The sequence below is a fragment of the Lichenostomus cassidix genome, chromosome 19, assembly GCF_008360975.1.
Source record: "Lichenostomus cassidix isolate B80296 chromosome 19, HeHo_3.0, whole genome shotgun sequence".
Taxonomy (NCBI): domain Eukaryota; kingdom Metazoa; phylum Chordata; class Aves; order Passeriformes; family Meliphagidae; genus Lichenostomus; species Lichenostomus cassidix.
The window spans coordinates 3,764,137-3,780,656 of NC_139499.1; the positions used below are offsets into that span (position 1 = coordinate 3,764,137).

The 16,520-nt window shown below is 38.4% G+C and overlaps 1 protein-coding gene across 2 annotated transcripts in view; it reads left to right on the top strand.

Moving 5' to 3' along the window:
- Nucleotides 1–16,520, top strand: part of ZZEF1 (zinc finger ZZ-type and EF-hand domain containing 1) — a 56,897-nt gene that overhangs the window by 7,822 nt on the left and 32,555 nt on the right. For both annotated transcript variants that reach the window (XM_085078842.1, XM_085078843.1), the window contains exons 5-23: nt 499–698; nt 1,739–1,949; nt 3,480–3,596; nt 3,812–3,990; nt 5,018–5,116; nt 6,215–6,306; nt 7,285–7,433; nt 7,997–8,108; nt 9,234–9,449; nt 9,935–10,035; nt 10,373–10,542; nt 11,308–11,441; nt 11,742–11,812; nt 12,255–12,369; nt 12,999–13,158; nt 14,103–14,224; nt 14,310–14,420; nt 15,080–15,246; nt 15,831–15,912. In XM_085078842.1, the coding sequence (XP_084934968.1) occupies nt 499–698; nt 1,739–1,949; nt 3,480–3,596; nt 3,812–3,990; nt 5,018–5,116; nt 6,215–6,306; nt 7,285–7,433; nt 7,997–8,108; nt 9,234–9,449; nt 9,935–10,035; nt 10,373–10,542; nt 11,308–11,441; nt 11,742–11,812; nt 12,255–12,369; nt 12,999–13,158; nt 14,103–14,224; nt 14,310–14,420; nt 15,080–15,246; nt 15,831–15,912 (2,608 nt within the window). The remainder of the gene's footprint in view (nt 1–498; nt 699–1,738; nt 1,950–3,479; nt 3,597–3,811; nt 3,991–5,017; nt 5,117–6,214; nt 6,307–7,284; nt 7,434–7,996; nt 8,109–9,233; nt 9,450–9,934; nt 10,036–10,372; nt 10,543–11,307; nt 11,442–11,741; nt 11,813–12,254; nt 12,370–12,998; nt 13,159–14,102; nt 14,225–14,309; nt 14,421–15,079; nt 15,247–15,830; nt 15,913–16,520) is intronic.

A 16,520-nucleotide genomic window follows, 5' to 3' on the forward strand; every position in this document is an offset into this window, starting at 1 on the left:
AGCCTCATTGTGAGGTGAAGCTTTCCAAGCTGTAATACAGTGGATGGTACTTGAATAGAAACACTTTGCCACTGTCTAGAAAGTTCCATGAAACAGAAATGCTCAATGAAACAGAAATGTTTAGTGTGGCAGATCTAAGAATGTATGCTTAAAAAAAAAATCTCATTTTCGTCGTTATTGACACTACATTTTTATTCCTGAGGAATAAATCCTCAGTTGAAAATATAAATAGAAAATTCTACAGTCTCTCAGAGGCAACTGTTTTCTTAGCCAGAATTATTTAACTTGTTCACCATGATATGGGGTTAAGAACACCTGTGAAGCATTAGGTAAATTTCAGAGGGTTGATTTGTGTTTGTAGAGGTGGAAAATGAGCGAATAATAATATAACACATATTATACATACATACGTATAATATTATAATATATTATAATAAAAGCACAGTGCTTGACTTACCTTCTCCTTGCAAGAACTGTTTTATCCTCTTTGCTTTGCAGTTTAAAGATGAAACCAGACGTGGTTTTGAGACACCTGTCCATTGCAGTGGCAGCTAACGACCAGAGTTACATGCCACAGCAAGTCACAGTGGCAGTGGGAAGGAATGCCAGCAGTCTCCAGGAGGTCCGAGATGTTCACATTCCAAGCAATATCACTGGCTACGTAACACTGTTGGAAAACGCTAACATTAGTCAGATGTGTGAGTCAATAAAGATACCATTGGGATACTGGTTTGGTGCTTTTTGGAAGGTGAAAGGTTGGGTAGATGATGGAGAGATGTGTTGAAGTGTCAGTCACCAGGGGTGACACTCTGGACCTTGTCCTTGGGTCGGAGAAACGGTTTTAATTCTAGTTTAATTTCTGAGAGAGTCTTCTGAGACTTTCTCGTGGCCTCTGTAATGGGGGCTAAGGGTTGAAGAGAACAATGACTAAAGGTGCAGTTTTAGCCTTTCAGTGTGAAGACATGGGGCAATTTTAAAATATACTTGCATGCAGAGTGAAAGCATATGTTGGCTGATAGTATCTAGCAAAAAATCTGCTTTTTTTGGTATTGAAATGTTTGCAGTTGGTGTGATGTAAGGCAGGTTTTATGCTCAGTGTTTTTAAAGTGTTATTTTTGAGTCTGGTAGCTCTGTGGGTGCTATATTGGAATCAATCAAGAAAAGCAGCTCCTTCCTAAGATGGTTTCTACAGCTTCAGGAATATTGTCCCTTCAGTTCCAAGGGATGCTTTTCCCTGAAAGGAGCTTTCACTACCACAGAAGTGGGCAGCAAAGGTGTTGTTCCTCAAAAATAATCAGGACAATGCCATCTGTACAAAATGGTCAAGAACTTGTGGGAAAATTTTTATGTAACTGAAAACTTTGCTTCTAGGCTTTGCTCCTTTTCCCTATTATCTCCACAACCACTTGCTTGCAAGACACTTCCTATGTATGTAGGTAGGAAGGTACTGGTGAAATAATCTACAATCCATTTTCCGCTTCAAGGATATTTTACTACAGATTTTCCTAGTTTCTAGTAATGGATTCTAGCATCTGTAATGGATCCACAGGCTATTTATTCAGAGGCTAAATTTTCCAGCTCAGAGGGTGCACAGTGTGTGGTTGTCCATGTCTGAGAATGCTATTCCATATCTGCCATTACTTTTCCAAGAGGACCTGCAGTCGTTTAATAGTTGGAATATCCAGATTCTTCTAGCAGAAGAAATGGGCAAAAAAATTTCTGTTTTGTGTTCTGACAGATGTCCAGATCAACATCAAGCGTTGCCTTAGTGATGGGTGTGACACCAGGATCCACGGGCTCAGGGCTGTGGGCTACCAGAGAGTGAAGAAGGTGGGAGTGTCTGTGTGCGACGCCTCGGCCATCTGGTATTGGTCCCTGCTGACCTCTCTGGTGACAGCTTCCATGGAAACAAACCCAGCATTCGTTCACACCATTCTACAGAATACTCAGTAAGTACCAAATGTATACAGGGTGTGATTTTATCTACTTCTTAATTTTTAAAAAAAAAATACTTCTGGCTTTAGGAAGCGATCTGCCTTATATAACTGGTTTCCACTCCCTCCATCCAACCACCTTAAGGTGTTCAAACATCTTTTTCTATTTCCATTGTTCAGATTTTTGATGTTTCTCTTCTATCCATTTGCACGTATTAGAACAAGTGTAATTCTGGCTCTTTCATCTAATCTAGTTGTTAAACCATGACTGAATGGACACTGAAAAATAGATTTTTCACCCATCCATTGACTTGTAATGACTTGTAGCAGCCTAAAATTAATTAATTTTTCTTGTCCAGCATTAATAATCAATAAAATTATCATCTTCCCCTTACGACTGAAACCTAATTTAGCTTAGTTTTCAGCAGATGTCTGCTTGTGTAATGCCTTGTCATGCATTTTATGGAGATACAGTCAAGTATATGCACCATCTCCATGCAAATGTTTGCTTGTGGTGATTGACCATTTTCTGGGTTACATTTCCTTGTTTGATTGCCAAACGCTTCTCCTCGATGACTTGAAGGATTGGAATCCTAATAAAACCTCTCCACACCCACATCAGCTTTTATAGAGCTCAGTTAGCACAGTGTCACCATCGTGCTGAAGAGCAGGACTCTCATTAGCCTAATGAATCCTGTAGGCTAAAGTCCACTAAGCCTGTCTTTAATTTATGTCATCTGTGAAATCTCTTTAAAGTTTAGATAACTTCATATATGCTCATGCCTTGAGCCCAGAGTTGCAGGCTTTGCTGACACTGAGGATCTTCAGTTTCAGTAGAGTTTAGATATTTTTTAGAAATATAACATGAGCACTGAGCTAATAAAATCTAGAAAATTTATAGTGGAGAAGGCTTGACTGAAAATGTGCTTTCAGGAATTAGATTCAGTATTTAGAATTATAAAGCAAAAACCCCAAACTTTAGTACTAGATGGAATAACTTTAATATTGGATGAGATAACTTTTGTATTGGGAGAATGACTTTGGTGAAAACACTTAAAAATTCCTAATTTCAGGGATTATCACATAATCTTTGGAAATTAGGGAAAATTCTGATTTGAGCTAACAAGTGTCTCTTAGATTCTCTGATTCTTCTGAGGGAATTTTAAATCAATTTTCCATTTATTCATAGGCTTTTGCTCAATTCTAGATCAATTTAAAATGAAGCAGTGCTTGGACTGTAAGCTATTTGTAATGCTGTCACAGATCTAATTCCAAACTCCTTGATGTGTTTGTCTCATTAAATCTGAGGTTGAGACTAGATTCAAGATTACCCAGCAGTCAGTGAATTTTCCCTACCTAGAAAGCAATACTCTTGTTCCCTTTTGAAGAGATTCTCTGTGTAAATACATTTTGTGCACTCAGGAGCAATTTGCAGGGACCTGCCCACACAAAAAAGCATGAAGATTCAAACATCTAATTCACTTTGGGAGGCTGTTTTCTCCAATTCTGCCTGGTTTCCTGATACTATGTTTTATTTTTTCCTAGGAAAGCACTGCAGCACATGCCACCTCTATCCCTAACTCCGGGCTCCACAGATTTTTCAAGCTTCTTATCGCCAAATGTTTTGGAAGAAGTAGATAGCTTCCTTATCAGAATAACAAGGTGAGTGTGTGGGGTCGATGCAGTGGGAAGTGGTTTAGAGAGGAGTCGGTTTAGCAAATTTTTACATCTTTACTCACCTGCTCTTTTTTAAGCATCTTGAAAAATTCAAATACGTCAAGAAACAGGCACCGGAGAGATCCCATGACAGCTTGTCTTTATTGAAAAACAAATAACCTAAATTTTCTTTTCACACTGTTGTTGTTTTCCCTCCCCAGTTGTTGTACTACTCCTGAGGTGGAGCTGACACTCCTGGCCTTTGCCTTAGCCCGGGGCAGTGTCGCCAAAGTGCTGAGTTCCCTTTGTGCCATCACTGATCACCTGGACACTCCCTACAAGGCTTCCTCTCTTATCTCTTCCATGGCAGCAGTCAGACAGAACCTGCTCTATAAATACGGTAATGGAACAAGCCTGGATCCTTTACTGTGCGTGCTTAAGAAAATATACAGCTTTGAGTTGTTCCACTTGTTGGTACTTAAAATTATCCAAGACTTCTCAATTAAAAACTGGCACTGAAATCACAGCCTAACAGCCAAACTGCCCTAGAAGTTGGTGATTGATCAGCTTTCTGTGTTCAAAGAATTGATCTCCAATCTCAGGGGAGGAAACATGAATTTGTAGATCGTGGCCCCTGTATCAGGATGGTGATGATGGTGTTTGTGTTGCTTAAAAGGCAGGTGACAGCAAGTATTTTTATTCTTCCAATAAGACATTTGTTTGTGTGTGTTCAGCCTCAGTGAGTGCTCTCTCCTGCAGGCATGCACAAATTTAAGATGCATTTTAAATGTAATGTCATTAGCATCTCTTTATGGTTCTTTTATTTTCACTTTTATAAGATGAGTTAAAATGAAGTTTTTATAGTCTGAGTATGTCATGAGTGTAGAGCTGTTCGTGGTCTGGCATCATGTAGTGCTTTTGCTGTATTGGCTGGACTTTTTTGATAAAACTGTATTTTCTCAGGTGTCAACTTCTGAGTTTCATTAGTTTCTCATGAACGATTTTTCCATTATTTGCCTTTTTGTATGTTTTGTCAGTACTTCTTGTGCCAAAGAACATGTGAATTATTGTATAATTATCGGTGTTTACTGTCGAAAGTTTTGAAAGTTGGTTCTTTTTCCCCAGAGTAGCTAAGGCCCTTTGTAAGACAAGTGGTATTTCATGGATTGTGAATTCCAAAGTGTGACAACAGTTGAAGGAACATTTAGTGTCATGATATTCATTGTCCTTCTGTCTGTATCTAAAACTCTAACTACTTTAGATTAATGTATCTCTCATATTCCAGTTTCCCTCCTTTTTTTTGGTCTGACAGTGATAAAAATCTCATAGTATTGTAATTTTTTCCATTTTTTTTCTGTATGAAGAACTTTGGAGACCATATTCTACCATTTTAAATGAATTTGATAAACCTGTTGATTTTTCCTTAGGAAAGCCTTTACGACTGACTCTGCAAGCATGTGATGTAAAGGGAAAAGAGGATAAATCAGGGCCTGAAAACCTCCTTGTAGAGCCATGGACTGGGGATGGTAAGATCTTGGACTTAAAATCCATCATATTAGATTCATAAATTCATTTAAGTTAGAAGATTCCACCAGACATAATGACTGTTAACAATGCTGTGGTGCTGTTCCACATTTACTTGCATATATTTGGTTCTTCTTCATAGTTTCATGCTATGGAAGATCCCTAATTAAAAAAAAAAAAAAAAGGCAAACTTAACAAACAAAAACCCAAATGTAAACAATATATAAATTTGATTTTGTAACTGTGGATTTCTCATGAACCAGTTTATGGTCCAAACATGCCAACCAAACAAAAAGATTGGATTTAGAGGAGAATTACTGATATTCTACGTGGAAGTCAGCAATGAGCTCTCACAGAGAGTAGTCTCTTAGTGCATATTTTCTTGTGGTTGAATGAATCACTCTTAGTTTCCCAAATATTGATGGGGAGAGAGTTTGTAGAAATCATTGACATTCTCACTGCACATACCTATTAATTCTCCCTTAAAGACTCTCTTTGTTAATGCAATGCTTTTATGTAGTGGATGCAACCTAAACAAAGAGATTTGTGTTTCTTGACTTCCTTTTTAAGTGAAATGCCACCTAATCTTTTTTTTTTTAAATGGTTTATTGTCTTGTGCAGTGCTACTGGTAAATGAAAGCCATTGTGACAGAAAATCAGGCACATTCTAAATGCTTGTTTTACTCCTCTGTTTGTTCATGTGTATTATTTGAGTTTATTCTGTAGTTATTTGGTGGCTTTTCTCCTGTTGTTCTGTGGGTCACAGTTTGGGGACCTATTCACTGAGCTCAGTGAATAGAGCCACAAGTCAAAGTAATATTTGGAAATTACTAATAAACTTCAATGAGAAAATATTCTTGAAACTGCTGCAGATATTGCAGTGCTCAGAGAGACACTGCTTGGAGACTTCTGTGTATGTACTGATAAAATACAGTATTTTAAGTTGTCCATTTTATTTGGAAACATTTGCTAATGAGAATTTCACTGGAAGAGAGTTGTGGTTTTGTTTCCCCTCCTTCAGCCTACTATCCCAGTATTCTCCTTCAAATGCCTTGCAGTAGCACTCATGCCAACCTCATTTATTCCCACTCCTGTTTTAGGTTTTCTTACTGAAACTGGGAAAACTAGAGCAAGTATCATTCTTTCTACTGGAACTGAATCTTCATTTCAAGTGACACAAATTAGAATAAAGGTATGTAGTTCCTGTGAGCTTTTGAGCTAGAAGACTTACCCTTTTTCCCTAGTTGTGGAATTAAGTTGGATATTTTCTATATGAACTGAAATTTAAATTCATGGTGAAATATTGTTATTTAGAGTTTTACTTCACTGTAAGTCAGGGAACTTCAGGAAACTGAGGTTTTAAATTGTTCCAGGGAGCCACAAGCATGTAGTAAAGACATCCATTTTATATTGATTTTGTCTATATCTTGCAATATGTATCTCTAGCCAGAGACTCTTTGGTTTATGGTTTCTCTCTAAAGTGTGTGAATTTATATGTAAGATCTTTTATCTTATGTTTAAAATAACTTTTTGGCTCTGTGAATAGCAAGCTTCAAGATAGAAAGCATATGAGTTCAGGTTAAATTAAGGTATTTAAACTTCTGTTTAGAGACACCAGTTTAATGTGAACATTCATTGTAACTTTTATCTGGTTTCAAAGGTAGGTCTTGTGATTAAATTTCAAGACAAAACTTCAGTAAGGTTTCTGCAGCTGAATTGATTTATTTACTTAAGGCAAAGCAATAGTTTAATTCCTGCAGCAGCAATGCATATTTCCATGTCAAAGACTTAAACATAAATGGACTTCTGGCAAGTAAATTCTACGTGGAGCTGGAGAGGCAGCAGAGTTGTTTTGCAGTGTAGTGATATTAATAGGGAGGCATAATTTTAGTTTTGTTTATTTTTTAAAATGTAAAAAGAATACAAAATTAGAATGGGGATTAATATGTGGAGCTGTAGTTAACATTGGGGTGCTGGCAGGGTGATAAATACAGTAAATATTAACCATGTACATCATCTCAGTTCAGTGGGTTACAGTAGCTTACACAACATTTCTCTAAATGTGAGAAGTGCAATTCATTTCCCTGTGCAATTCCAGAGATCAGGATTGTCAGGATTTGGTTGCTTTATTTCTTTTTCTTACTGCACTGCTGTGGATTTGCCCCTCCAGGTCCGGAGAGGAGCCATTGGGGCTCAGTGTGGGTTGGTGTTTGCTTACAATGGTGCCTCAGAAAAGTTCCATGCAGAGGAGCATTTCAAAAGGTTTGAGAGCTACGACAAATGGAAGCTGAGGGAATTCAAACAGTTTTTAAAAACCAGGTATAAATGGACTTTTTGCAATGCATGCATGGACAATAAGTGTTATATTTGATCTTTTTGCAATGCTGCTGGAACTACTGAGAGTTGTTCCAAGAGACTTAAAAATGGTGCATCACTTAATTGTTATTTGTTTGATTTTAATGAGCCTCAGTTTGGTGTATTGGAGGAAATGTGTATATACACATTTTCAATGTGGTGTTTCCAGCCCTTTGTTTTAAAGGCCTGTTATAGAAGGAATATAGCAAAACAAACCTTCTACTTGAGATGCAGATCACTCAAAACAGAAATTTTTAAAAAGATTGTATATTAATTAACTTTTATTGAATTAGTTCTCCGAACTGTTGCTTAGCAGTGAGGGGAGGTTAAGGAACCATGACTAAAAAGATTTCCTTAATTTCCTTACCTTACATGTGATAGAGTTTTGAGTATGTGAAACTTTCTGTTGTCTCTCTTCTCATCTTTACAGCTATACCATGCTCTAAGTGTTTTGGTAGAATATCAATAGCTTTGCAATGTTTCTGAACTTTTTCTTTACAAAGTTTGTTGCACTCTTTGATACACAGAAGCAGTTGTTCGTGTGATGATTTGGGAGATGATGATCCTATTGGCTGGTTTGAAGTGGAAGAGGAATGGGATGAAGTTGATGTCAAAATGCAGCAATGCAGAGTTTCCCAAGTAAGAACCCCCAAAAACCCCTTGGCCCAGTCACAGGGATCAGGGGCTCTTCTCTGTGCCAACTGAAATAAACCTAATTCTTTTTTGTGAGGGACAACTCTGCTACATAGAGAAAAAAATTATTAGGCTTCTAGGTAAATGAATGATTCAACTTTTGACCTCTGAATTTTATTCTTTTTCCTCTGTATGCACACATATATAGCTGGTAGTTAAGTGGTGCTTCATGATCAAATTTAATGCAAAGCTATGTGATAGTGCAGATTACTGGTTTTAATATGATTGTTGCTTTATTCTAGTATCTAGACCAATTAACCACGGTGTAGTTGCAGCATTTATTCTTTCAGAGCCAGGTTCTTCAATCCATCTTTTAGAGGGCAAACATTTACTAAGCATTTCCATCAGTTAGGCTGCATTCCTTGGGGAATGGAGATTCTTTCATTTTGGGAATGGCAGAAGATGGCTTTGATTTGTAGTGCTTAGTGCATTTGTAGGGAATGTTGCATTTCAGATCCTGATTCTGGAATCAGCTGTTGTAGTTCCCCAGCCTGTTTGCACTGTGGGAATTAGGAGAATTGGTGGCATTATTGTCCTTCCCTGTCCTTCTAAGCATTATTGTGTCACCTGGGAATTTTTCAAACTCTTAGCTTAGCTGCTTGCTAAGTCACTGCTGCTGCAGAGTAACCAAGTACATGTGGATGGCAGGACTTGCTGTTCCTTCAGTTTTGCATTCTGCACCTCACTGAGAACAGATTGATCAAAGTATGTTTAAATATTACATATTGATCCTCTGCTTGCTTTTAAACGCAGCTGATAATTCTTTAACCTGCAAAAATACTGTGACTGTGGAAGCAAAGAACAGTGTGTGCAGAATAAATGAACTGATAAAGAATTAACTAACTTTGCAGGTGCTTGTAGAGGTCATAGACCTGTTACTGTGACTTTTTGGAAGTAGGGAGACATCAAACTTAACCTGAATCTCTGGCTCAGCATTATCTGGAGGTGACAGACAGGGACTGAGGCTTCCCCCCTCAACCCCACCTGCATTCTCCTCACCTTCATGCTTTCAAAAGCCCAGTTTGTATCAATTTTTAAACCCAAACCCTGTGCTGCTTTTCTCTCTTCCAGTACTTGATGATCAAGTTCTTGTGCACGAGGCAAGACTCGGCAGAGAGACTGGGGGTCCAAGGGCTGAGTGTCCTGGGCTACCTGCGGCCCCTGCGAGACGAGCCCTGCAGGACCATGAGCTGCCTGCAGTGCAGGAGGACTGAGGATGACACCGTTTGTGGCACAACTCTGCTCCTGAGGACACTTTATTTCATCCAGCAGCTGGCACAGGACTTGGTAGTTTTACTGCTTAGAATTTTTTAAACCTCTTGTTTGCCGGGCTGAAAGGAATAATGCTGTGCGAACAGAAATTGTGAATATGTAAAGGAAAGTTGGGGTGCTTTTAACAAAGGTTAAAAACCATGTTGTGGAGAGAAGAGTTCTGAAAATTAGCATTCTGTGTATGTTTGCTGAAGGTTTCTTACTTTCAGTCAAATTTGGTGGAGAGGTAGAGGTTATAAAGTCTTCAGGAGGTGGAGAAAAGGGATAGGAGCCTGGAAATCTGGAAAGATGGGAGAGCTCTGTGAAGGAGAAGGTTTCAGCATGAGCTGTCACATTTAGACACCAGAATATCCATGAAAGAACTTAAACTGGAATTCATGTTAGCTGCAAATTTATAAAAAGCTGGCTGCTTTAAACCCAGTGATCAGGGATTTTTGTGTTAGAAATGTGTTGTGTATAGAGTTAATTTTCCAATCCTGCATTTTCTCTGCCTTTTTAAGGTTCAGCAGAAGGAGAGTGGATTAAAATACAAGTCATTTTTAGATTTCACAGGCCTTGATTTGCAGCTGTTCTGGAATTTTTACAATAAACTGCACCAAAAGTAAGTTACTTCTTTAGTGTCTGCTGAAGCACTAATCAGTGTGTGTGTGGATAAATAAAGTATGCTTGGTTTAGTTACAGCAGTTTGTTCTTCCTAAACTACATCATTTACATAAATAACATTTCCCTACTGCTGCCATATGGACTTTTAACTGTAAAGTTATGTAGAAGCTTGAGCTGTAGATTAATTTAGCTGGTAGCTTCACTTCATTTGGCTGTGTCTCTAGACTCAGTGGTTTTTATCCATCTGAAACAGTGACTTTCATAGCGTTATTTATTTGGTGCAAAAGAGCTGCTTTTCTAGTTTTTGTTTCTGTTTGTTACGTATCTTCTTACAGCCCAAGGGAAGAATGTATCTTTGCTCAAACACTGCTGTTGCAGCTTCTCCAGAGCTGCTTCTCTGTGCTTACTGGAGATAATAAAACTGCTAAACCTCAAGAAACTCCTCAGAGCAAAATAGCTGGTCACACAGAAGCTGCAGAAGAGCTTTATAGACATTTGTGTGAAGGTAATTTTTTTTCAATATATATTGACTGTTTTGTCTGTTAAAATTTGGGAAAAGATTTTCATTCCTAGAGGCCAAGTCAGCTCCTGTTCCTTTGTTTCTCCTTCAGGTCAGTGTGTGCTAATTTAGTCTATCACTAGAAACTTTCCTTGGCCCAAAGAAATGGTTTTATAGACTTTCTGACAACATGGTCTGGAAACAGCTGCAATAGAAAACTCCTTATTGAGTGTGTCACCTGCTTGTACCATCAGGGAATGTGACCCTTTGGCTATAACATAACTGGGGTTGATTTATTTCTGATATTGCATTTCAGTATAAATAAGATCATGAGTAGTCTGTGAGGTTTACAGGAACACAGGGAAGATTCTGGAGCCAGTGAAGAGAATTGGAATTACACATGAGATTTCATTGGAAGTAGGGTGGCACACTCTTTATTCAAGTGTAATTTGATGAGTCTCTTTTGCAAAGTGAGCTAGAGGGAAAAATAGAATAGATAGAATCTGTCACATCTTGAAAATTTTATTAGCTTTGATGGGTGTCAAGTTATAATCTTCCTTGAATTCATTTACTTGGTGAATAAATGTATTCTTTCTTAATATAAATCTTTCTTGCTATAAGTTAAAAAGTTTCCCTTCATTTTCTCTGTGTATGCTGGGATTGCAAGGTCTTGAAGTTGTGTAGACTAACATTTAATTCAGTCATGCCTCTAACATATTAGATGGGGTATTAATTAGAACTTGTAATTTTGTTTCCTTTTTGTATGAGCAGTAGTGGATATGGGGGACAGTAACTTCATGCCAATGAAAATGCTGAAAGAGGAAGTTAAGAACACCTTACTCAGTGGAGCAGCAGTTTTTTTCCCAGATAGACAGACCAGGCGACACCAGCTCTTCACCATGATGGTAAACATTCAATGAGAAATTGTTTGTTTAGTACCTGCTTTTTTTATGTAGAAAAGAGGACAAATCTGAGTTGTTATTGTCAAATAATATATGCTTTGTCCCATTCAAGTAAAAACCTTATTTTTTTTTCTTTGCCTCTTTTTACCCTTCCCCTTTTCTCTCTGCAGCTTATCCAAAGAAAGAGGAGCTAACCCTGCCTTTCTTGCCAAAAATGAATAATAGAACACAGAAATTAGAATTCTTTCTCACAGAGGAGGAAAATAGAATGTGTCGTAAAAATAAATCTTTTTCCTTTTCTAGAAAAACATCACAGAGCAAGAACATAAGCAATCTGTACATCTTGCCTTCAGATCCTTGTGTACCCACTTCAGGTAAGGGGTCCTGAAATGGAAAATATTTGTCTGATACCCCACATCTGTTAGTAAGTTTGTATTTAATCCTTTTTAGAAATGTTACTCCCCTGAAAAATAATTCTCTGAAGTAATCAACTAATGTTGTTTAGAAAGGACATGCTGCCACTCAATACTTTAATTAACTGAATAACTCTATAAACACTGGCCAAGGTTGATGCTGAAATCACAATATATTAGTCTTAGACTTCTCCTAGGCTGTCTTCCAATTTTTAAGTGATTGTTTGGTAATGCTGATGGTTGTTACTGATTTAATTAGTCTGGAGTCATCAGGACACAACCTTTTGATTTTCATAGTAATTATACAGTAGGATCTCTACAGATTTGACACAAAAAATACTAAATTTGTGGTTTGGAACCATGCTCCTTGTTGTTGGTTAGTAAGACTATCTTTGTTTTGTAGTGATCAAGATCCAGGTGGACTCTTATTATTACCAGAGAAAGGAGTTTCTGCAAATTTTGACATAAGTGAAGTATTATCAGTCATGGACACCCTTCTGCTTGTGGCAGCAAGAGAGGTAATTGGCTTTGCACTGCTTGTTTGTCAGGAGTTTTGTTTGCACTCAAACACAAGCTGCTTGCCTGACATGGATGCTAAGGAAGGACCTTCCCTGTCCTTCTGGGTACAGCTATTCATGGCTGGGCAAGTTGGTAGCATTAGCTTTTCCAAGCAGCTGAAGTGTTTTCCTTTAAGCATCACATTTCATAATAGTAGAGTAGGAAATGAATAAGATGTGGTATTTTTCCAGTAGGAAATGTGTAAGATGAGGTGTTTTTCCATAGTGTTGAAAAGACTTTGTGGATAGGCACTGGGATACAGCAGAAATCATTCCATTTTGAGAGGATAGGATTGGGCATGGCACTGAGGGAGGTGGAAATGGAGGAGGGTCATTTACATATGGAGAAAAACTGTGCTGAGAACATCGAGTGACTCATATGTAGCTGTTGCTATTTAAAATGGTGATATATATCAAAACAAAGCACATCACTTGCTACATGGTGCTCCATGCTGCTTGTCATTTGCATTTCATCTTTTTCTGGGATGAGTGGGCTGGCTGTGTCCATCCCAGTTTGCTTGGTGCATATTGTGTGTCATGCTGCAGCAGAGGAGGCTCCATGACATTCATGAGTGTTCTTTATTTTTCAGTGTGAAATGATGATGCTGGATGTTGCACAGCAAGAGAGTGGCACAGTCTTGTCTTCCTTATTCTGGTCTGTTCAGGGCAGCCTCCTTTCCTGGTGCTATCTGCAGCTTAAAGGCACTGATAATTCAGCCAAGGATCTTGCAGTAGAAATACTTAAAAACTGTAAGTGCTGGGATTGGGTACAGAATTAAATATGGTGCAATCCAGGACTTTAAAATGTGATTTTGCAAATTGCAGTATAATTAGGGATCACCAAAGGTTGCCTGAGGCTTACTCAAAACTGTCATAGCATTTCTAATCTCTCTAGGAAGTAATTTGTAGGCATATTAAGCAACTTAGGATTTTAGCTGTACTGATAATCTTATATTGGGAGAATCTTCAGAAAGCACTTCAGTAAGTTTTGGGGGCAAGTACTGAAAAAACCCCCTGAAACAAAGAGTTACAGGCTTTCATTTGAACGTTTTAGTTTCTTAACATCCCTTATTTTGGTAAATTCCTGGGTGGTGATACGTATTTTCCTAGATATTTGTAATAGCAAGAAGAAAGGAACTTGCTTAAGAAGCTGGCTACCTCTAAGGGGTTTTGTTGGGTTTTTTTGGGGGGGAGATTGTTAGTTCTTTTTAATGCAGCAGCTCAGTGTTGAGTAGTTAATTGGGCCAAGTACTTAATGGAGGTGTAATTAGGTAAAGTTACATATTCATGTTGTTTGTATATAAATCAGTTTGCTGTGTTCCTGTCTTGCATTTAAAAATGGAGTAAGGCTGTAGCTTAAAAATCCTACCCTTACTTGTTACTTCAGCTGCATTTCTTAGCTGTGTATGGAGGCTACTGGACACACTGAGGTTGATGAAACAATCTTGGAGTGTTTGATTAAATTACTCATCACTCATTTTTTCTGTGATATTGTTGATAAGCATGACTTGTTTCCACCACAGAAATATCACAGAAAACTTCTCTGAACTGTTGAGTGTTGCTGCCATGGGGCAGCAGCTCCTTTCCTGCTGTGTTTGTCCTTTGCACATCACCCTGCACCTAATGTTTGATAAAGTGGGTTGTGGGAGCAAATCCTTAAGATGTCTATTAAGGTTTTTTTCTTTTCTCTTTAGATGTTGGCCAGTTCTTGTCAAATATCAGAATGATTTTGCAGTCGCTCTTATCTCAATATAGTGGCAAAACAATTGTAGAAAAAATAAGTAGCTCTGTCTTTGCTATGGCAACTCGTCAGCTGGTAAGTGATCAGTGGGATTTTATCCTTTTCCTGGCTGGCATGGCTGTGGTTCTGGCATTTTCATGACATCTGTGTTTGCTCCTAGGTCATCTTCTTGTTGGATTTTTGCACTTTAGACATTCCACACTGTACTCTGCTACAGGGATTCAGCACTTTGATAGAACCACTGAAAAGCCTTTGTAGTGAACCTCATAAGGTAACTAAAGATACAGGCCCTATTTAAACACAGTGAAACAAAAGCAAAATTGCAAGAAAGATGTAGAAAACTTGAGTGATTCTCTTGGTGAGCATTGGAACAGAGCTGGAAGGCTTTTGTAAGTGTGGGATGTATAATGGAATGTTGAGTGAAGAGCTGGAAACATATCTACTGATATGGGAGATGAGCAAAGTGATTAGACAGTGCAACTGGAATGAGCAGCCTGGAAGGTAGATAGGAAGGAGGGGATCCTGAGGGTGAAGAGGAAAACAAATTAAAAATAGTACATGCTTAACATTTTTAGCTCTATTGCTTGTGGTGATGCAAATAAAGTCTGTATGTCTGTAGTGTAGATGTTTAAATCTGCATTAGTCATCCAGACTCTCTTTTTGTCATGACTGGAGACTTGTAGTCACTTGTGGGTGAGACACTCTCCTCCTGCAGTAGACTGGGTGGGTTTTGCTCTAGAAGTGCTTCCTTACTATGATTATCAAGGATGTCTTCAGAACTAGTTTCAGTGTAAATCAGTGCTGTAGCCTTTTAAATGCCATTTGTGTGTGCATCTGAAAGTGCAACATAAAAGTATAGACCCAAAAATCTAGGGTGGTAGTTTATTTTTTTCTTACATTTGGATCTAAGAATTCATTTTTGTTGTGCAGATGGACGTGGAAAGCTGGCAGCAGGAGCAGCCTGTGGTATTGAGAACCTGGACAATGGAATCACCTCATAACTATGAAAATAATTGCCATGAGGTCTCAGTCTTCCTGTGTCATGGGGCAACTTACTTTGAGGTGGAATTTGATGAAAAATGTGAAACTGAAAGGAGGTAATTTAATCTTGTGCTGTGTTAGATTCCAGTGTCTGTTTGCAGAGGGGCAATTCATGTTTCAATGTGCACTCCACACATGTCATTTCAATTTCTTCATTGTCCAGAGCAATACACAATGTGTATTTTTGAATGACCTTGTGCTGAAAGCCACCTCTCCAGGCAAATTTGCAGATGTGCTGTTCATAGGAATTTTGCTTCCTTTGGCCTTGATCTGTTTTTGTAATAATGCTGTCACTGCCACAGTTTGTGCTTGTGGTATTTATTTTGCCCTCTTTCTGTTGGCTTGGTTTCTCTTGGTAACACTTCAGGCTACTGCTTAGTTAAAGCACTTGCCAGATGTTGGATTTTGCATCCATTACCAATTCCAAAGTTCTGCAGGACAGCAGATCTGTGTTTGCTGGGACTTGTGCATTGAAACACGAAATGAACTCCTTAGCAGTCACATGAAGGTGTGGTTCAGAAAGAAGTGACAGGGTGCACTTGTGAAAATCCAAAAGCACTTGTGAAAATCCAAAAGCAAAAACATTCTCCCCTGAAACTTGAAAAGTAAATTTGGAAGTAATGAATTGCAATTTCCACAGGTATGATTACCTGGAATTTACTGATGCCAGAGGGGCAAAAACTCGTTACGATACAAAGGTTGGCACTGAGAAGTGGCCTAAGGTGAGCACCTTTAAAATTTTGAACCAAATTATTTATCCAATCTTAGCAAGTCCTTATGATTCCTGTGGAAACCTGTTATGTAAAAGGATGTTTGCTTTTGTGCATGGGTGTGTTTATTAGGTTTCTTAGATGGGGGGCAGGAGATGGGCATGAAAGTGTGCAATGCTGCACATAAAAGGAGTGGATGAGTAAAGAATCCCTCTTTGCTCCTGTTATCAAAAGAACAGTCAGTCAAAATGAGGAGGAGTGGTCATGTTTAACTGCCAATAACTACCTGGGTAAATTTGCTCTGCTGTTGCAAGTTTTGATACCATAAGACACATGTGGCCCTTCCTGGGGCTGTGCTCTGTTCTTAAATGGGATGCTCCTCTTTTGTTTCATGGCTCTGACTTCTAAAGCTCAATAATCTATAAAATGGCTCATAAAGCTATTGAATAGAAACTTTACCTGCTTAGTACTGTGGGATTCTCATTGAGATGGTGGGGGAAATTAGATCTGTTAACGGCCACAACATAACCCTGAAACCCCAGAGTTGCTGAAGGGAATTCATTACCCTGAAACGTTCTCCTGTCATGTACATTTGGCAAAATGACTGTTTTGTTGCTCTG